This window comes from Perca fluviatilis, chromosome 7, assembly GCF_010015445.1.
Source record: "Perca fluviatilis chromosome 7, GENO_Pfluv_1.0, whole genome shotgun sequence".
Classification (NCBI taxonomy): Eukaryota; Metazoa; Chordata; class Actinopteri; order Perciformes; family Percidae; genus Perca; species Perca fluviatilis.
Genome location: NC_053118.1, coordinates 34,359,461 through 34,380,774, shown reverse-complemented (window position 1 = coordinate 34,380,774; position 21,314 = coordinate 34,359,461). Strand labels below are relative to the sequence as shown.

Sequence of the window (21,314 nt, the reverse complement as noted above, 5' to 3'; positions counted from 1 at the left end):
CTGCTTTTAGAGTTTACATGTTCCCTCTGCCTTTTACGCTTTGCATTCTGGGATACGCTTCTGTAAACTGACAAGAGTAATAGGGGATGAGTGATGGATGTTTATTCTCAGTATTATGAAGAATAAACGTATTGATGTTCATTCACTATTATTGCTTGTGAATTTGTTATATGTGTAATTCATGACTAGTAATCAGGTCATTGATTAGAAAAGACTTAGATAGTGATCTTACATTGATCAGTGTTGCTTTTATGGTTTTAGTTACAGTACAGACATAAGTTATAAATAACAGATAGAAGGCTTGTTTTGTTAACAGAGCATGTTAAGTACTAAAAAAACACTGTATATGGTTTGGAAGATCATATTCAGCCAGTCATGATTGCAAATACCTTTCTCAACCAAAAACAGAAGTTGTTCTTGCAGATGCCTTGTGGTTTAATACTTCTCTGTCTGCAAGTCAGACAGAACCCAACAGAGTGACTGTAACCATGGCGGAGGAGGAGGTTAACTACGCTTCGGTTGTATTCAAAAGTAAGAAATATCGTCCAACCCAAGGTAAGTTTAGTATTTTTTTAAATACAGTATATCAATAATAGATATTTTGAAACATATGCTGTTGCTATGGATCAGATATTGTATCTTTGTTGATGTGATCATATGCAATATTGATTTCTTGTACTGGTATTTTCTTTACTAATACTGGATAGAAAATACAGTTCTGATCAGAATAGTAAATCCAAATAGCTGCATAATTTTGGTGGTATGTGTAGAATATAGTCTAACTATTTAGGATCTGATATGGAATTGTATTTGATTTGTTTTAATATAATCAAGAAAAACAGTGACTAACAGTGTATTAACATCTATTTTTTTGGGGGTTAAGCTGTGTTTTAACCCAAACCTAACCATAACCATTTTGTGATCATAACGATTACCTAATCCTAGTGCCTTCCAGGCAGCGCTGCCTGGAAGGAGACGTTGGGGGCTTAAAACACAGATAAACAGGATCAGCAGAGGCAGATATATAAAGAGACGGTTTTAAAGTGTTTTAAGTATTTCCCCTTAAAAGGAAGAGTTTCCCCTTTTTGTCTAGGATCCGCTAAGTGTGCGACAATTTCAACATCTGTAGTTTTAGCTGAAAGTTCCCTGTGTGAAAAAAAATGTATTACTTATGAAACATACTACATTATAGGACAAAAGCACGCAGCCCCTAAAGTCTCAAATAATCTTAATCGGCTGAGTTCTGAAAATGATATGGTGGCTGTGTGCAACATTATTATCATATGAGAAGAAGAGATGCATTGTACCCAATTTAGTTATTCGTTAATTTAAATCTGTAGTCCTTGGGTAGGTTGACGCAAACACTACTACAGCTAATACAATTAATAATACAAGTTTGAAATACAACAAATACTCAAATCCAATCCATATATACAAATAGACATACAATTAAAGCTGCAAGAAGCGTTGGACGGGCCCTCGCTCGGTTACTGGCGGACGCTGCTCCTTGCGACTGTGCATTTGCGCGGCACTCAGACACTGCAAATCATCACCAATGAAAAGGGTACTCCCTGCCGAGTTCATTGATACCTTACACAAAACTCTACGTCATACTGTTTATTAGCTGTGAGACGGGGCGTGGCTTGAGCATATGGGGCAGGGCAAACTGTCACCACTTAAAAAGGAACTCTTTGCTGAGTTCAATGATACCTCACACAATAGTCAACATCAAATGGGTCATTAGTTATAAAAAGGTGGCTAAAGCATAGGGGGCGGGCCAAACCATGACTAATGAAAACGGAACTCTCTGTTGAGCTCAATGATACCTCACACAATAGTGTACAAGAAACGAGTCATTAGTTATTAAAGGGGGCGTGGCTTAAGCATAGGGGGCGGGTCAAACCATCACCAATTAAAAAGGAACTCTCTGCTGAGTTCAATGACACCTCACACAAGACTCTACCTTAAACGGTTCAGAGGTTATGAAATTGGGCGTGGCCTGTGTAAGTGGCCGTGGTTAAAGTATAGGGGGTGGCTCAGTATCACATGTAGACCACACATTATAAGTTTCACGTAAATCGGATGATGTTTGTCATATAAGGCGGATTTCCTGTTGCCAGTGGGGTGGCACTATGACCAAAAGTTCATTTTTGCCTGTATACAGTGCCTTGCGAAAGTATTCGGCCCCCTTGAACGTTTCAACCTTTTGCCACATTTCAGGCCTCAAACATAAAGATATAAAACTGTAATTTTTTGTGAAGAATCAACAACAAGTGGGTCCCAATTATGAAGTGGAACGAAATTCATTGGCTATTTCAAACTTTTTTAACAAATAAAAAACTGAAAAAGTGGGCGTGCAAAATTATTCAGCCCCTTTACTTTCAGTGCAGCAAACTCTCTCCAGAAGTTCAGTGAGGATCTCTGAATGATCCAATGTTGACCTAAATGACTAATGATGATAAATAGAATCCAGCTGTGTGTAATCAAGTCTCCGTATAAATGCATCTGTTCTGTGATAGTCTCAGAGGTCCGTGTAAAGCGCAGAGAGCATCATGAAGAACAAGGAACACACCAGGCAGGTCCGAGATACTGTTGTGGAGAAGTTTAAAGCCGGATTAGGATACAAAAAGATTTCCCAAGTTTTAACCATCCCAAGGAGCACTGTGCAAGCGATAATATTGAAATGGAAGGAGTGTCAGACCACTACAAATCTACGAAGACCCGGCCATCCCTCTAAACTTTCAGCTCATACAAGGAGAAGACTGATCAGAGATGCAGCCAAGAGGCCCATGATCACTCTGGATGAACTGCAGAGATCTACAGCTGAGGTGGGAGACTCTGTCCATAGGACAACAATCCGTCATATACTGCACAAATCTGGCCTTTATGGAAGAGTGGCAAGAAGAAAGCCATTTCTTAAAGATATCCATTAAAAGTGTCGTTTAAAGTTTGCCAAAAGCCACCTGGGAGACACACCAAACATGGAAGAAGGTGCTGTGGTCAGATGAAACCAAAATCGAACTTTTTGGCAACAATGCAAAACGTTATGTTTGGCGTAAAAGCAACACAGCTCATCACCCTGAACACACCATCCCCACTGTCAAACATGGTGGTGGCAGCATCATGGTTTGGGCCTGCTTTTCTTCAGCAGGGACAGGGAAGATGGTTAAAATTGATGGGAAGATGGATGGAGCCAAATACAGGACCATTCTGGAAGAAAACCTGATGGAGTCTGCAAAAGACCTGAGACTGGGACGGAGATTAGTCTTCCAACAAGACAATGATCCAAAACATAAAGCAAAATCTACAATGGAATGGTTCACAAATAAACATATCCAGGTGTTAGAATGGCCAAGTCAAAGTCCAGACCTGAATCCAATCGAGAATCTGTGGAAAGAACTGAAAACTGCTGTTCACAAACGCTCTCCATCCAACCTCACTGAGCTCGAGCTGTTTTGCAAGGAGGAATGGGCAAAAATGTCAGTCTCTCGATGTGCAAAACTGATAGAGACATACCCCAAGCGACTTACAGCTGTAATCGCAGCAAAAGCTGGCGCTACAAAGTATTAACTTAAGGGGGCTGAATAATTTTGCACGCCCAATATTTCAGTTTTTTATTTGTTTAAAAGGTTGAAATATCCAAGAAATTTCGTTCCACTTCATGATTGTGTCCCACTTGTTGTTGATTCTTCACAAAAAATTACAGTTTTATATCTTTATGTTTGAGGCCTGAAATGTGGCAAAAGGTCGAAAAGTTCAAGGGGGCCGAATACTTTCGCAAGGCACTGTATGTCCTCAGGCCTGGACCCTTGTCAATCGTGAGAAATTTTGGACAGATATGACAATGTACACTAAAGTTACAAAAACTTCTTTGTTCATCGATAAATGGTCAAAATGGCCGCCACGCCAAGCCCACACTGTTGGACAACAAGTTTTGCTTTTGATAACTTTTCATCGTTGAGGTATTTAGATGACACAGACCAAATTTGAAGTTGATCGGATTAAATCTCTGAGTAGTTTGTTAAAGTATAGCACCTATAGTTTTGAGCGTACTTCCTGTTGCCACTAGGGGGGGCTATAACTTTGAGTCAATTTTGTCTGGTAAATGTCCTCAGACACTGCATGAAAAGTGGGATTTTCGATTTTTTCATATTATGTTGTATATTCATGTCATTGTTACCCTAAGGAAAATGATTTGCCAGGAAGTGCTGTTTATTCAAAGAGAGAGCTTTATTAACACAAAACACAAACGCAACTAAATATTAACCATTACACCCAACAGTATGCATTATTTCTAAGATAACTAACTTGGTCCCATGAGTTATTATCTTGTGCTTACAAGATAAAATGCATTATTTACGGCGCTTTAGGACCTCCGTATAAAAGCGATCCTCATCAGGAGGGATTTTTTGTTACTTTGACATGAACAAATAAGCCTTTAAAGTCTTTATTTCACCACTACGCAGTAATTAACTATGAGATTGTGTACTTCAACCTTTCAGCTAGAAAGGAGGAGGAAACTGTGTATGCTGAAGTGAAGGGGCAGAGTAAAAAAACTGAAGAAACTGCTGACACAAACGGTAAGTTATAAAATAAAAATATTTTTTTTTAAATGTTATTATTATTACTTACTTGGCAATAAATCCTTTTTCGGATTCATAGCAGGAGTTTTGCTCGACAAGAAAGCAAACAACAGACGTCTCCAGTATCAGCAGCTGGCCTGTTGTTTGGGGATTCTTTGTGTCATTCTGCTGTTGGGCATCATAGCAGTCGTCGTCCTCTACCACCGTAAGTATACTGAACAGGCAGTCCATGCATGAACTCACACTTAGACATGAGACAAACCTTAAAGAATAACAGTATTAGTTATCATCTGTAACCAATATTTGATATCAGTCATGTATTAGCCACAATGAGAAAATACACACATGCATTGTATGCATAAAGGGAATTAAAGGTTAAGGTTGCTTTCACACTTACCTCGTTTGGTCCGTTTAAAGCGAACACTGGAGCATTTGGTCTGATAGTCTGGTTTGTTTGGGGCGGTGTGAAAGCTCATCTGGACTCAACTGTCAGTGATGCAAACCCACAAAATAAATAAAAAATCATTAAAATCATGAACTCAAGTGCCATTATGAAATAAACAAAACAAACACAATGACTGCGCTTTAACATTAGCAACATCCAATCCAATCACTCCTTCTCGTTAGCTACGTGTTCATCAGATCCCGGGACACCAGCCTGAGCCTGAATTTCAACAATAAATGAATGAATGAATGAAAAATAGCAATGCCTGTTATCAAAATGAACAGTTTTTAATATTCTATCAGACTTTAACTACTCACTTTGCTCTAATTTTCAATTAGGACACTTAGGGCAGGATTCGGGATTCGGGACAACTGCTTGGATTTCGGGACTGGTAACCCTATCCGACCCAAATACAGGAAGTGAATCAAAAACAAAGCATTTACTAGCCTGCAATTTCAACCTTGCACACAATGTACAGACTTATATATGATTTAAGGGACGATAATTTCAGATCCATAAGCTGTTCTGAGCACACATGGCTGGTCGTCTGGTATCATCATCATCTCTCTCCTTCACTCGCTGTCTGTCAGCTGCTCATTGTTCGCCTTCTTCTGAAATATTACAAACTCTAAAGGAGAACCAGAAAACCTGAGTCGTTATAAATGTGGTGTTGCTCCATTATTTCTGAGACCAGAAGTGTCGTGAGTTTTGGATATTCTGTCCAATATGCGAGTAACCGTCTCAATTGCGTGACGTGTGTTTACAGTGTTTGGTGTGTTTGACAAAGTGCAGTGTGAAAGCAAACCGAACCAAATGAAAAATGCAACAATGTTGCAACTTCAGCCATGAATCACACCGAGTCCACCGAACTATAGGTGTGATAGGACCCTAAGTCAAGTGATGATCTATGTTTTTTCTTCACCAAATCCCATGATCAGACCCAAACCAACAATGAATGTCCACAAACAAGTATACAGTGTGTGTGTCAAAGTCACATCTATCTTTTGTAATGGAGCTCTGTGACACAGTGAGCCACACTGTAGCACTGGGTGACTTGTTCCTTCATAGCAACAAAGATGGCCACTGTAGCTTTGGAGTCAATCCCACATCACCGTCCACACCACATACAGCGGTTGGTTTGAGTCTTTTCAAAGTAGGCTCGTTCAAGATGAACTGCACCTCGCCTGTAACGCCTGGACGAGAGAAGGCGGCAGCAGCCGGGGACGGTGATAAAAGTCGGACAGTTTCCAGCTGATTCCAGCAGCCTTCAGGCTGAACAGGAAGTCACAGAAACACTGTGGTCCGATTTCGATTTAATAAAATGTTATCAGACCCATATATCAGCTCCTACACAGTCTCCAGTTGTTTTTATTAGGACAGAGTAGCTCTCAAAATGCTCTACATGCGATCTGTTGCTGATTTTAATTAATAACAGGCTGTAGATGATCAGTAATCTGAACAGATTTAGTCTCTCTGACTTCTGAACATCACTATCAGCCACACAACATGTGTTCTGTACAGAATAAACTTTTAAATCAGACAAATCGCAGTTAAAATCCCTCCAATTCAAAATCAATAAAACGTTAATATAAAATGTCATCATGTTGAGTCGATTCTGAACCAATCAGCTGTTAGATCAGCTGAGAGGCTGGCATTTCCCAGCATGCCCTGGGTCCGCCTGGGTCTTGCAGTCAGTGGAAAGCAACTGCGGCGCCTGGCTCTAAAAACTGCGGCTGCCTTGATCTCGTGAGATTATCGTTGCCCACGTGTGCATGACGTCAGAGCAAGTCGGGATCAAGTCGGACACAAATCTAACCGGCATGCATCGATCGCCGGTGATCGATTCTGTGCAGATTTGGCTCATCTCGAATGAGCCTATTGATGGGGTGATGGGTCATGTAATCAGGTCATGTGACTTTAGGCCAACATTCCAAACATTTGTATCAAAATCCAAAATGGCAGCATATGTGGACAAAGACACTGGAGGTGTTGTTATATTTTTCACGTTTATGATAAGTTAGAGTGATTTTGTTTTAGAAAATAGTTTTTTAAGGATAGTTTTTCTTCTTGTTGTTCTTGTGGATATTTTTTAAATTATCTTCTCACAACTTTGATAATCAGGCATTGAATGCTTCTATCCTGGGTGATACATTGCCCATATAAGGGTATTTAACAGGGCTCATCACTCACAGATATGCTTATGTTTTGAGGCCTGTTCTCTACAGATATGGAGTAGGATAAAGGTGAGCAACATTGATTACTTTTTATTTTACTCTCGTATTATTGATGAATTCACCAGTATACACATGTTTTCAGGGAATTTCTGTCAGCCGTTTCAACAGTACAAGAAACAGCTTCCATTGCCCATAGAATATATATGGTGTGGGGCACCACCAGTGACGGACTGGGAACAAAAAACGGCCCTGGCATTTCCACCCACCAGCGGCCCACCGGTGCGGGGGGTCGCAGTTAGAACTTTTGACGCACGGAAAGAAAACGCACTTTTGATAGCCCCAGTGATGGTGAACGTAAACTCCCATGCTATAAAACATAGACACACACATATATATAAATGTAAATGTAATGTATAAAAAAAATGAATAAATCATCAGAGCCAGCCACTCCATAATAATATAATATTCTCAAGTAGCCAAACTTACTGTACCTACACTCCCTCTTGCAGCATTGGTCTCCATCTCTGTTGCATCTGGTAATCCACATTCAGACCCTGCAGGCTGCAGGCTTGTTGTTCTTCTCTTCATCCTCCTCTTGCTAGTTTTGTTCTTCCTCATTGTTCTGTCTTTCTCCCTGGTGTGCTGGCTCAGACCTGTCGCTAACATGCTAGCTGTATTAGTGCTAATGCTAGCTGAAGCTGCACTTGAGTTTAAAAACAATCAGTCAGTTTGCAGCATTTTTCAACGTCAGCCAACAGTGCTCTCTTATATTTCTCTCTCTTTTTCTCTGCCCCCACCCACCCTTGTGTCGCTTGATGCCTCGATTAATTTTTTGTCAACAGTATGGCTTCCAACTTCCAACCATAGCTTCCAACAACCACGTTGACACAGACCCTAGACACTATATATAAAGACGCAGATGTCTACTCGATTCTGTCTTGAAATTCCCAGAAGGCATTGCTTCATTTTAACTTTTGCAAACAAATATTCAAATAAATGAAATACAGGTAGATTGGTTTAATTTTAAACCATGCACGTTTACGTTTTTGTACATCTAATCTGAATAAGTAATTTTGCTACAAAACTATACAGACTAATGTAAAAGTTTGTGACTGTAGAGGGTAACCATGACTGTGATATAGAGCGACTCATATGTGGTATAAATATACAGTACAGGCCTAAAATTTGGACACACCTTCTTATTCAATGTGTTTCTTTATTTTCATGACTATTTACATTGTAGATTCTCACTGAACGCATCATTTTTTGATAGCGCTGCAAACCCTTGGTGTTCTCTCAATGAGCTTCATGAGGTAGTCACCTGAAATGGTTTTCACTTCACAGGTGTGCTTTGTCAGGGTTAATTAGTGGAATTTTTTCCCTTATTAATAAAAAAGCAAAGGGTGACTACTTTGAAGAATCTAAAATATAAGACATGTTTTCAGTTATTTCACACTTTTTTGTTAAGTACATAATTCCATATGTGTTCATTCATAGTTTTGATGCCTTCAGTGAGAATCTACAATGTAAATAGTCATGAAAATAAAGAAACACATTGAATGAGAAGGTGTGTCCAAACTTTTGGCCTGTACTGTAAATAAAATTACATTGTTATTAGGTGTGAAGGATTTGGACAAGTTTTGTATTGTTAGGCCAAAGATCTTTATTATTAATGCTTGAGGCGTCGAGAGAAATTATATGGGCCGCTGTTTACCGCATGGCTGTGACAATGATGCGGCTCTCTGATTGGCAGGCCGGCCCAAACGGCCCATGAGAGCCCGCGGCCCCTCTGGCATCTGCCCAAATGCCAGATTACCAGTCCGTCACTGGGCACCACAGGGAATATGGTTGAAATAAAAAAACAGGGAAAAGGCACATGAACTGTTTAAAAAGTTATGAAATTTTAAATTGATATCCTACATGGGCAATGCATCTTGGGGGATAAAGTTCTGTTTTTTTCCAATTTGTTCTAATGTTGTCTGGATAACATGAAATAATGTAGCTAATTGATTGTTTATGAAATGTTTTAAAAGTTGGCATATGAACTATAATATAAAGAATACAGTGCAAAATGTTACCCTAAATGGGCAATGTATCTCGGGAGATAATTTAGAAAATAAAGATAGTATTTTTGAAAAAAAAAAATGAACTTTTTTAGTCTAGATACATAAAAAAAAAAATAGCAATGAATAATTTTTCCATCAAATTTATTTATGCTTGTCCCTTTAAGGGTTAAGTCCTGAAAGTGAGCTGATGGCTGCCAATCACAACCTGACAAACCTCAACAACAATCTCATTTTAGCCAATGAAAAGTTGAGGAGGGACAACAACAATCTGACAGTCCAGTTGAGCAACCTGACACAAAACTATACTGTCTCAGAAAGCAAGATCACAAACCTGAATGCAGAGGTCCAGAACCTGAGAGCAGTAAACCAGCAGCTGGAGACACAGAGGAACAACTTAACAGAAGAAATACAAAACATGGAGACAGACTGGAATAAACTCATCATCATTCAAGCTCAGTGGAGCATTGATGCCTACTGCCCCAAAACAAATGACGGTATGTTCAGATCCCATTAATTAGGTTGAAAAATAATCAATAATAATATTAATATCATATTGCAGTAATGTTGTTTATTGGTTGGTCTCTGTAGTTTCAGTGAGAGTGTGTAAAGCTTGTCAGAATGGCTGGTTACCCAAAGAGTCCAAGGCGACCAACTGCTATGCGTATAATAACGCTAAAGCTCCTGATCAGAAAACCTGGGAAGAAGCTCGAGAAAACTGCAGAGGAAAGGGTTCAGATTTGGCTGTTGTACATAATGAAGAGGAAAAGGTAATGAGAAAACTGTGGACATTTTTATGAAACAATGATTACATTGACATTTATTTTTTGTTGGTCTGAACACAATAAGTCTCTAAATTAAATCACATAATGTTTATTTAAGTACAGTGTTTAAATGTCTAATAACTGTTTCTCTCTTGTCAGGATGAACTCTATTATTACAGCAAAGGAACTGATGGATACTGGTTTGGCCTGAGAGCTGAAGGTGGGAGATGGAAGTGGATTGATGGAAGTGATCTGACTGTAAGGTAAGAGACACATTCCTAAACACTTTGAATCATAAAATCTATCAGCCTTGATCTAAACATCATGTTCTTCCCTCAGCTACTGGACACCACAACTACCTCCTACTGATGGTCAGTGTGTAATGTCTGTCCAGAACGTAGGATGGAGATCAGTGAGCTGTGCTGAGAAAAAACAATGGATCTGCAAAATGAAGGCTTTATCTGTTTAAACACTGCAGTCAGACTATGCATGATAATATCAACTGGCTTATAAATATCAAACTGTAAAGTCTTCTTTTTTTTTTTATAAAAAGGATCAGGCGTTTCATTTATATAGAAAAAGAGAAAAGGAATATTTACAGTGAATTATTTTTCAAAGCTGTTTGTGTGTCTCGGAATAAAAACAGACACTTAGAATTTGAATACATTTAGATATTTGATTATATAGGTATGCTAATGTTAGTCTGTGGAACATACAGTGACTAGACTGAAGGGACACTGTTATCATTGATACCTGTTGAATGGGCTTTTGTTCTGCTTTGTTAGAGATGTGATGCTTATAATTAGTATATCAGCAGATTGATGACAGGGACAGACAGACTGCTCAGTTTCCTGTTTCCTATGTATCATGGAACATATATTGTTGCTACTCATTGGCCAAAATGGGGGCACTGCATCACTTGTTCTTAACAGAATGTCCTCAGAGCTTTTTGCTTCAGCATGTTAGGAACATTAAAATGTAAATTTTTTCTATTTATCTATATAGAAAGCAAATTCATGTTTTATTACATTGAATAAAAATGCTGCGAAAAATTATTATTGTCTTTTTCTTACATAATGCTGATTGAAAATATTTTCACCAATGTAGAACGAACAACATAATTCAGGAAGTTGCAACATCATTGAACAGGATGTGTGAGACAAGCAGATTGAAAGAAAAAATGACAATCACAACCATAAACTGAATAAAATAGGGCACAACCTCAAATCAGATCATCACAGTGGAGCAGACGGCTTCCTAACAGCTCTCATACAGGACTGCAGCAGGACTTTAAACATTTGTTCAGGATCAATAGATTAAGAATAACGTGGACATTTACACAAACTGCCGTGAGACCGGGTTGCTATGTTAATGTACCAATGTGCACTGTGGGTAAAGTAGCAGCCCCTCCAGGTACTACTGTATATTTATATTTATGTATATTATTTGTGTTTTTTGCAATGTGAGATGTTTCTGATGCTTTACAACAGCACCAACAGGTTTTAAAATTCCCAAATTCATTCACTCAAATTTTCTACTCTACTCAACACATAGGGAATAATAAGATGTCATGTATTTGTTTCTCAGAGAAAACAAGAGAGGAGCGGTCTTTTAACAGCACTGTGGATAGAATGGCAGCCAGCTCAGGTATATTTTAAATGATGATGTTCTCATCAGAAAAAAAGATGCATTAATGAGCAGAGGTTTTTTAACCCTTGTGTTGTGTTCCCGTCGAGTATGAACTTGTGTTCCTAGCGGGTCAAAATTGAAAATGAACTTTTTTTGGTGCTTTTTTAAATGTTTTTGTTACTTTTATCAACACTTTTCTTCATTAAGGGTCAATAAACCTAACTTACATGACATTATACCAAATGTTTGAGTTAAAGGAAGCAGACATTATGAATTATTTTTACTATTAGTTAAGCTCAGTCAGAGGATATTGTGGTGGATCACAGACTGTCAAAGTTTAGTGAGGATATGGTTTTGAAACCATTTAAACATATTTTTAAATGTTATGAAATTGAATACGACATACATCCATGTTATTTTGGGGCAATTTGTTTCAAGAAACCCATATTTCTGATATTAAAAAATTTGAAAAAGGAAAAGCATTTTTTGTATTTTTAAACAGATGATTAGATTTAGTCTCATGGGTCTTCAGTCTCAGCAGAAAGATATTTGATTGTGATAAGAAGTCCCAGTTGAAAAGCTGGAGTTGAAAGGTGAACTGCAGCAGCGTGAGGAGATGTTGCAGACAAACAGTGAGGGTTAAATCCTTCACAATGACTCAGCATTAGCTGCTGACCAAACAACAACTCTGTCACAACTTTAAAGAGGAACTGAAAACATATGTTTATCTTTCAGAGGAAATCATAGAAGGAGGTAACTATGTTAATGTACCAGCATGCACTGTGGATAAAGTGGCAGCCCCTCCAGGTACATTTTTAGACATTCAAAATTGTTAAACATGAGATTTATTTATTAATATTGTTACAAAATGTGATAGTGATGGAGATTTAAAATTTGAATGTTTAAAAGATCAGCTTCTTCTTTTCTGTAGGACTTCAAATGTATTCAAATCACCTTTGACTGTTAAATCAACATCATTAACTCAACTGAGTTCTTTTTCTCTCAGACCAGAAAATCTGATGACACCAGTCTGTTCACCATCTCAAAAACCCCAGGGTGTATCCAAAATTATACACTGCCAACTTCTAATTATGAGAAATATACCAATATACTTTAAAACTACAACTCCCATAAGAGACCCCACAGAAGCTGTTACAAAGCTTGAGCACTTGTAGTTCTTCCGTGGTGGGTGGGAGGACATGTTGGACTCCTGTGGTTTCTGCTGTCGGCCGTGAGTGGGCTTCATTCTATTTCAGATTGCGGCCGCCCAACGGCTGACCGAGCAAACAGTACATGAGACAAATACATGAAACTGTATTTTATTATTATTGCTATCTTTATTGTTTAAATCCTCAAATACAACGTTAGACAAAAACATCAATATTACGAATATTTTGTATTTTTACCTTCTTATCCGCTGAGCGGGACGTACTACGTCACTTCCGGAGTATTCCGCAGATTCGTTTAAACGTTATTAAGGTGCATAACTTACTGGAACAAAGCTGAGCAACGTGTTGTTGCTGGTGACAAAAACACTGACTGTATATATATATATATGTATATTGAAGCGATACTGGCGTTAAAGACCCTCTGATCGCTGCCTGATTCTGTGAATGAATGGCCGCATTGCATTGGAGGATATCGGCTTTGAATGCGTCTAGCTCGGATCATATCGAAATGTAGATTTCGAGTTAAGGGGGCGTGTTTTTTTTTCGTCGATATCCGACGGTGAGGGATTAACATGAATGTCTATCTGGTGGACCCCCCCGTCAAAAAATAATGCAACAGGTACCCCTATTTCGTTGAAACTTAACGCCAGGGGTCCTTGACCATGCGTCATACATTTGACGAGTAGGGAGTGAGACTGTGTTGGATGAAAATATGAGTGTTTAAAAGCTCAGCTCCTTTTTTCCCTGTAGGACTTCAGATGTATCCAGATCACCTTTGACTGTTAAATCAACATCATTAACTCAACTGAGTTCTTCTTTTTCTCTCAGACCAGAGGTCTCTCTTCTTCACTCAGTCTTTTCCACTGATAGCAGTGTGTTGGCTGATATTGTGAGTCATCATGGGCCTTCGTATCTACTGTGAGTACCACTGTCTTACTTTGTTGTTGGTAGTCCTTATTTAAAGGACCAGTTCACATTTTTCAACACCATCCTCTGTCTGTCGCTGTAGTTACGTCTGTTATTTCTGAAAACGACGCCAAGCTGACGGCAGAAATCCAACAGCTGACTGCAGACGTCCAGTACCTGACAACACGAAACCAGCAGCTGGAGACACAGAGGAAGAACTTAACAAAACAAATAAAAAACATGGAGACAAACTGGAATGAGCTCAACGTCAGTCGAGCTCAGTTGAGCATTGATGCCTACTGCCCCAACAAAACAACTAACGGTATGTTCAGATCCTATTAATTAGATCCACTAATAATATGAATATCACAATGCAGTAATGTTGTATATTGGTTGGTCTCTGTTGTTTCAGGGAGACAGTGTAAACCTTGTCAGAATGGCTGGATAACCACCGGGTCTAACTGCTATCAGTATAATAACCCTGATTCTACTTATTGGAAAACCTGGGAAGAATCTCGACAAGACTGCAGAGGAAAGGGTTCAGATCTGGTTGTTGTACATAATGACGAGGAAAAGGTAATGAGAAAACTGTGGACATTTTTATGACGCACATAGGCGGAAATTGGGGAGGAATCGGGGGGGTCAGGACCCACCCCATCTGAGGGTTATCCCCCCCCTAAAAATGTCATTAAAACCACGCTGTGTATGGTACATAATTAAATACTTCAAATAATTGTATAAGTAGTAAAATAATACAAAGGCAAACAGGACAACAAATGGGTTTTAAGTTTAGAAACATGTTGAGTCCCCCCTCCCTTTCCTCACAGTGGTTTGGTCCACTGCTTGCTTTTCTACCTTTACATTAAAGCAACACTATGTAAGTTTTCCCGGTTTTTACAGGTTGTCTCATTGGAACTACAGCTGCAGCTAAAAGTTACATAGTGTTGCTTTAATGCTAAAGAGAAGTCGAGGGATTCTTTTCTCAAAATTCAATAAGTCAAATTCAGCTGCAAAATGTGATGTTTAAAATTCAGTGTTAACATCTGGGAACCGAAGGAAAAGCAATCGATTCTAGATTCAGAGCAGCAGATGAGTGAGAGAGCAGCTTCTGAAGGGAGGGATACGTCCCTACTTGTAAATAATAAATAATGCCATATGTTTCTCTGTGCCCTGTGTGTGTGTGTGTGTGTGTGTGTGTGTGTGTGTGTGTGTGTGACAGCCGACCAGTGAGGTCATTACGCCCGCAATTGCTTGTGAAGCTTTTTAACTCCGAAAAGGCAGATATTCACAGGTTCATGTTAATCTTATAATAGATATTTGTGTTGTGTTATTTAAATAAACGATGGAGGAAATAAACTCCTCTTGTCCCCGAGTCTCTTGAAAGAGCTCCAGCCAGCTGACAGCGGGGTCTGTGGGCTTCACCTGGCTGACGCGTCCGAGCAAATGTGCAAGTCGCCATCAGTTTTCGTAAAACTGCCCATATTCTGACTCTATATAACAGAGTAATAGCAGATGAAAATTGTAAAAAGTTTTCATGGCAATCCACTATGGCACACTCCTGATCTAGAATCTAGAATCGATTGCTTTTCCTTGGGCTCCCGGATGTTAACACAGTATTATATACATTACATTTTGCAGTTGAATTTGGCATATTCCCTATTGAATTTTAGCAAGTTTAAATATATTAGTAGAATTTTATACACTGTATTTTACATCTGAATTTGGTATATTTCATTTTTTTATTTGAATTTCATATTCTGAATTTGTGAAACTTAGAAAATGAAAGGTGAAGATGAGTTGTTGAACATTTGAAGACTAAAACTTTGAAGTACAAATTTGAGATACATAATTTCAATGCATAAATACATTCAGTGCTAGAAATTCAATGGCTTTTTAAATTTCAAAATCCAATGAAACATATTTACTTCCTTAGGAATGTTAACATTGGCTAGCTTGCTAATTCCACCCACCGTGCTTTCATGCTACACACTGGAAGAAAATGAGCCGAATAAAGACAGTCATCTAAATATAAAACAGCTTTGCCAGCCTACTTACTACACACATCTGCTACAATTACAATGTTGTATGTATTATCTGTGTCTCCTTCAAAAATTGCTCTTAAGAAATTTAAATTTTAGTTTCCTCTGTTAGATGAAATTTACGCCCATGAATAGTGATGGTCAAATGAAGCTTTGCGAACCACTGTCTTTACTTTCTGAGCTCACTAGATGGCGCTCTCTGTTCAACAAAGGGTTGAAAACACACTGAATTGCCATTCCTTTAACCTTTTTCTTTGAACAGAGAGCGCCATCTAGTGAGCTGAGAAAATATAGACAGTGGTTCGCGAAGCTTCATTTGACCATCACTACCCATGAACACAATTATTAAATTGAAATGTATTTTCTCCAGGTTTGAACACTGAGTCTGCAGATCAGTGAGCTGTACTTGGAAACAACAATGGATCTGCATAATGAAGGCTTTATCTGTTTAAACACTGCAGTCAGACTGCATGATAATATCAACTGGCTTATAAACACCAAATTGTAAAAACTTCTAATTCACAATTTAAATGTTTTGTATTCAGAACTAAAAATGTTCAGGGGATTTATTTTTGTAGAAAAAGAATAAATATTTACAGAGAATTATTTTGTAAAGCTGTTTGTGTGTCTCGTTTAAAAAAAAACAGACACTTAGATTTGAATACATTTAGATATTTGATTATATAGGTATGTTAATGTAAGTCTGTGAAACATACAGTGACTAGGCTGAAGGGACACTGTTATCATTGATACCTGTTGAATGGGCTTTTGTTCTGCTTTGTTAGAGATGTGATGCTTATAATTAGTATATCAGCAGATTGATGACAGGGACAGACAGACTGCTGAGTTTCCTGTTTCCTATGTATCATGAAACATATATTGTTGCTACTCATTGGCCAAAATTGGGGCACTGCATCACTTGTTCTCAACAGAATGTCCTCAGAGCTTTTTGCTTCAGGATGTTAGGAATATTAGCGTGTAAAATGTTTTCTATTTATCTATCTAGAAACAAATTCATGTTTTATTACATTGAATAAAAACACTGCAACACATTGTTGTTATTGTCTTTTTCTTACATAATGCTGATTGAAAATATTTTCACCAATGTAGAACGAACAACATAACTCAGGAAGTTGCAACATCATTGAACAGGATGTGCGAGACAAGCAGATTGAAAGAAAAAATGACAATCACAACCATAAACTGAATAAAATAGGGCACAACCTCAAATCAGACCATCACAGTGGAGCAGACGGCCTCCTAACAGCTCTCATACAGGACTGCAGCAGGACTTTAAACATTTGTTCAGGATGAACAGAAATCCACAGGAGGAAATTGGTAATTTAAATGATTCTAATGTTTATATGTTTATATCTTATCTACTAGACATTTATATGTACCAGGATGTTGTCTAAATTCTTTGTGTGTTTCCATTTTGAGATGTTTTTGATGCTTTACAACAGCACCAACGGGTTTTAAAATGTCCAAATACATCTCCAATTCCGTCTTTTGTATTATGAGTTTTTTTTAAATCATGGAAAAAGCTGACGATTTATCAACTTATACAAATAATGTATTTTAAAAAGGAGGATTTTAGGATTGTTGATTATTGATCTTGATTCTTTGAATGAAACTGATTTTACAATGTTAACATTGATCATATAATCCATCTTTTCTCAACATATTTGCTGTAAAACTGCATATAAACATATAAACATTTGTTTGATGTTGATCTTTCAGAGGAAATCGAGGAAGAAGCTAGCTATGGTAATGCACCAGTATGTACTGTGGATAAAGTGGCAGCCCATCCAGGTACATTTGACACATTTATTATTATTAAGCATGAGATCTATTTACACATCTTTATTTATCTGTCACAACATTTTGTCTGTGATGAATTTTGGAAATGTGAATGTTTAAAAGCTTAATGTTTTCAAAGCACTTTTGACTGTATTAAAGGAAATATATGGAATTTTCAGAAACTCCTTGGTACTAATGACACAAATGGCTGTTAAGTGAACTGCAGTCAAAATCCTGTTGCTCGCACTCAATCGACGTCAGGAGCATCCTGGGCATCATCTGCCAAAACAGTGACGTGACATACACAAGACTGAACTTTTTACTGTTACATAATTTATTGTTGGCTACAATTAACACAGTTTGTCATTATATAAGTTAGTAACAATCTTGTTAGCTGTTGAAGTAATTTGGCGAACTAGCCAACTAACTAATCCACTCCAATAGACTGGACTCCTAAGACAGATAAAGGTCCACCCTAAAGACCGCACACCCAAACACAAGAGGAGCAATCAAGCATACACTGTCCAATGCAGTGAGGAATGCACAGACATGTATATTGGTGAAACAATGCAAGGGCCATCGCTTCAGGTCAAGACTCAGCAGTTTACTTAACATCTAAAGCCGCCGACACATGATCCACGGTAAAACCGCCTTGTGCTGGACATTCCATTGTTTCCCTGTAGGAAGAATGGTGCCGCAAAACTAGACCGAGCGCTACCCTTGGCATTGTGCACCTCTCGGTATTGCCTGTGAGCGCTGGGTCAATGTTCAAATTAATTCAACAGCCACTTATCCCCCCACTTACAATCCTGTCCTACGCTCACATTTGGCCTCGTGAGAATGCCAACGATGGTCGTTCAGACTTGGCCTCGGGTGTCTCCAATGACCATGACGACAGGCTGTCATTACAACAGACAGGAGTTACAACCAACAAAGTCGTATCAATTATCTTGACAATGACACCACATAAATAGCTAGTTTCCCCTACGCTTCAGTCACAACTGAAGAAGTATTTTGGATGGAAGACAAAACGTCTTTGGAGCACTTTAACCACGTCCAGATGCCTTTGAGTTGCACCCTTCCCTGGATAACTATGACCTGGATCACTGAGAGCCTTCACATACTCTTCGATAATATTTTACTACTGATAATGTTAGCGAGCAAGAAAGCTAAGGTTAGGCAGCTAATTGTTACTTAACTATGCTGCTAGTTTTTGGCATTGGTTGCTTGGTAATGTACAATGAAGAATGATTTTGCAAATGGCAAGCTAGCCAATTTAACAGCCAGTTCAGTCCCAGAAGTCTGGATGAATTAGCGGACGTTGTCCACTCAAAACAGTATTTTCCTATGTTAGCTAGTTGGTAATTCGTCTGCGTTAGCAAACAAGCTAACATTGTTGTTAACTGTTGGCCCTGTAGGGAAGCTGAAGAGAGGCAAATCATTCTAAAGTGTGCATAAAAATCACATCCTTTGGATTTTTACATGGATGAATTAGCTGATGTTAGCTGTTAGCTGTTTTCTATTTTGGGGAATGTCTCAGTTTTTTAGTTAAGTTACAATCCGTTCACACATTGGCAATGCAACGCAATTATTACATTTCTTCACAATGTGCCTTTAAATCAACATAAATGTAACTGAATCCTTACTGTTCCCTCAGACCATAGGTCTCTCTTCTTCACTCAGTCTTTTCCACTGATAGCAGTGTGTTGGCTGATACTGTTAGTCATCATGGGCCTTCGTATCCACTGTGAGTACCACTGTCTTAGCTTGTTTTTGTAGTCGTTATTTAAATTTAAAGAACAGGTTCACATTTAGTCAAGATGTCAGATGTTAGTCAGATGTACATAGAAACACTTCTTGCTTGGTGTAATCCTTCCTCCTCTTCATACTGGTCCTGTGCCATGATGAAGACGTGACTTTGGAAGATATTTAGACTACTTGAACCACATGTTAGTTTCAGGTAAAGTTATGAATGTATTTTTCACAGAAGTAGGACTGTGGACTTTGTCCCCTGTCTCTTATATTGGAAGTACATTAGAAAGGGATCTCTTATTCTCCAGTATGAACAGGAGGAATGATCAGAGCAAAAAAAAACAGTTTCAATGTTCATATGGACACCTGACTATTGTTTAAAGATATATTTAAAACATGTCAACCTATCTTTTAATATCTAATATGATCATGTAAATTGCTTCTTTCGTTGTGTATTTCTATAATATAATTCTTGCCTTCACACAAAGTCTCAAAGCCCAACACTCTGTCACTATAGTTACCTCTGTCATTTCTGAAAATGACGCCAAGCTGAGGGCAGAAATCCAGCAGCTGACATCCCAAAACCAGCAGCTTAAGGCACAAAACCAGGAGCTGGAGACACAAATAAAAAACATGACGACAGTTGATGATTACTGCCCCAAAGAAAATAAGGGTTTGTTAGGATCCAATTAATGAAGTCAAACAATAACCAATAGAAATAATATCACAATGCAGTTGTTTATGGTTGGTGTCTGTAGTTTCAGAGAGACAGTGTAAAGCTTGTCAGGAGGACTGGTTACTCAACGAGTCTAACTGCTATGAGATTCATGATGCTGATCCTTCTAATCAGAAAACCTGGGAAGAAGCTCGAGCAAACTGCAGCGGATATAACGCAGATTTTGTTATTGTACACAGTAAAGAGGAAAAGGTAATGAGAAATCTGTGGGAACTTATGGCGAAATTGTCAAAGTGAAATGTAAGTCATGTTTAAATATCTGATAACCTTTTCTCTCTTGTCAGGATATGATCAATGGTTACAGCTGGGGTAACCAAGATGAGAGTGGATACTGGATTGGCCTGAGAGTTGAAAATGGGAGATGGAAGTGGATTGATGGAAGTGATCTGGCTGTAGAGTAAGAGACACATTCCTAACACTTTGAATCATAAACTTTTATCAGCCTTGATCTAAACGTCTTGTTCTTCCCTCAGCTTCTGGATAGGACCTCCCTTTGACGGTCAGTGTGCAGTTTCTGTCCAGGACGTAGGATGGAGATCAGTGAGCTGTGCTGACAGAAAACGATGGATCTGCAAAAAGAAGGCTTTATGTGTTTAAACACTGCAGTCATATTCTGCATGATAATATCAACTGGCTTATAAACTTAAATCTATGAAAACTTATCTAGGGACCTCGTGTGAATTATAAATTACCCACCCACGTCTGATTTTCATCTAGCGCATTCGAACGGGATAAGCGAAGCCTGTGATTTTACTCGAATTTACTGACGTTAAGCAACAGTAGAAACATGGGGGTGGGTAGCTCTGCTACGTGTGTTTGTGTGTGGTCAGATCTCGAGGACACACACAATCTCAACCGGGTAGTGAGTCATCGTCCGAACTGCGACCTCTCCTTTTTCTTTCTCTCACTTTTTTCTCCGAGTGGTGTCAAGCAGGGTCCGGTTAGATGGATAAAACCAAACATTTCACCAGGTTAAAATCTATTGTTTGGAGATGTCTTGTCGTTATCTCTAGATGTATGATACAAACATAAAAAATATACTAACCGCATGCTGCTATACATGTCATCCATCGCCATCTAGCCTAATCATTATTTTTGTCTTCGCACTTGTGGTGGTTTTCATCTTTCTCTTTCTGCAAATTGTATATGATGTATAGCGACATGACCCATCACCCAAAACACTGTCAAAACACTCCAACACACCCTCCATTCTTCGCGAAAGATGGATAAAAAGGCGCAAAAGAAGGAAATAAG

General features: G+C 38.5%; 3 protein-coding genes across 3 annotated transcripts; all 3 read left to right on the top strand.

The window, feature by feature from the left end:
- Positions 1-481: 481 nt before the first annotated feature.
- LOC120561739 (asialoglycoprotein receptor 1-like) lies at positions 482-11,084 on the top strand. The gene is made up of 7 exons (XM_039804971.1): positions 482-555; positions 4,503-4,580; positions 4,663-4,788; positions 9,433-9,762; positions 9,857-10,035; positions 10,189-10,292; positions 10,369-11,084. The coding sequence occupies exons 1-7, from the start codon at positions 489-491 to the stop codon at positions 10,496-10,498; spliced, it is 1,014 nt and encodes a 337-aa protein (XP_039660905.1). The 5' UTR covers positions 482-488; the 3' UTR covers positions 10,499-11,084.
- A 548-nt stretch (positions 11,085-11,632) lies between these two features.
- Positions 11,633-16,328, top strand: LOC120561754 (C-type lectin domain family 9 member A-like). Its single transcript, XM_039804987.1, has 6 exons — positions 11,633-11,676; positions 12,394-12,465; positions 13,656-13,745; positions 13,837-14,055; positions 14,146-14,309; positions 16,143-16,328. Exons 3-6 carry the CDS (start codon positions 13,727-13,729, stop codon positions 16,146-16,148), a joined length of 408 nt encoding a protein of 135 aa, XP_039660921.1. The 5' UTR covers positions 11,633-11,676; positions 12,394-12,465; positions 13,656-13,726; the 3' UTR covers positions 16,149-16,328.
- Positions 16,329-16,967: 639 nt separating this feature from the next.
- Positions 16,968-20,719, top strand: LOC120561749 (C-type lectin domain family 10 member A-like). The gene is made up of 7 exons (XM_039804983.1): positions 16,968-17,110; positions 17,513-17,584; positions 19,230-19,319; positions 19,842-19,997; positions 20,083-20,252; positions 20,345-20,457; positions 20,534-20,719. The coding sequence occupies exons 1-7, from the start codon at positions 17,083-17,085 to the stop codon at positions 20,655-20,657; spliced, it is 753 nt and encodes a 250-aa protein (XP_039660917.1). The 5' UTR covers positions 16,968-17,082; the 3' UTR covers positions 20,658-20,719.
- Positions 20,720-21,314: the final 595 nt, after the last annotated feature.

What these genes read in the sequence shown, in the direction of transcription:
- LOC120561754 (XM_039804987.1), top strand. An exon ending in CCCCAACAAAACAACTAACG is followed by an intron (nt 14,056 to 14,145) that starts GTATGTTCAGAT and finishes CTGTTGTTTCAG; the next exon opens with GGAGACAGTGTAAACCTTGT.
- LOC120561739 (XM_039804971.1), top strand. Translation starts at nt 489, where the DNA reads ATGGCGGAGGAGGAGGTTAACTACGCTTCGGTTGTATTCAAAAGTAAG. An exon ending in TACATAATGAAGAGGAAAAG is followed by an intron (nt 10,036 to 10,188) that starts GTAATGAGAAAA and finishes CTCTCTTGTCAG; the next exon opens with GATGAACTCTATTATTACAG. An exon ending in GGAAGTGATCTGACTGTAAG is followed by an intron (nt 10,293 to 10,368) that starts GTAAGAGACACA and finishes TTCTTCCCTCAG; the next exon opens with CTACTGGACACCACAACTAC.
- LOC120561749 (XM_039804983.1), top strand. Translation starts at nt 17,083, where the DNA reads ATGAACAGAAATCCACAGGAGGAAATTG. An exon ending in CTGCCCCAAAGAAAATAAGG is followed by an intron (nt 19,998 to 20,082) that starts GTTTGTTAGGAT and finishes TGGTGTCTGTAG; the next exon opens with TTTCAGAGAGACAGTGTAAA. An exon ending in GGAAGTGATCTGGCTGTAGA is followed by an intron (nt 20,458 to 20,533) that starts GTAAGAGACACA and finishes TTCTTCCCTCAG; the next exon opens with CTTCTGGATAGGACCTCCCT.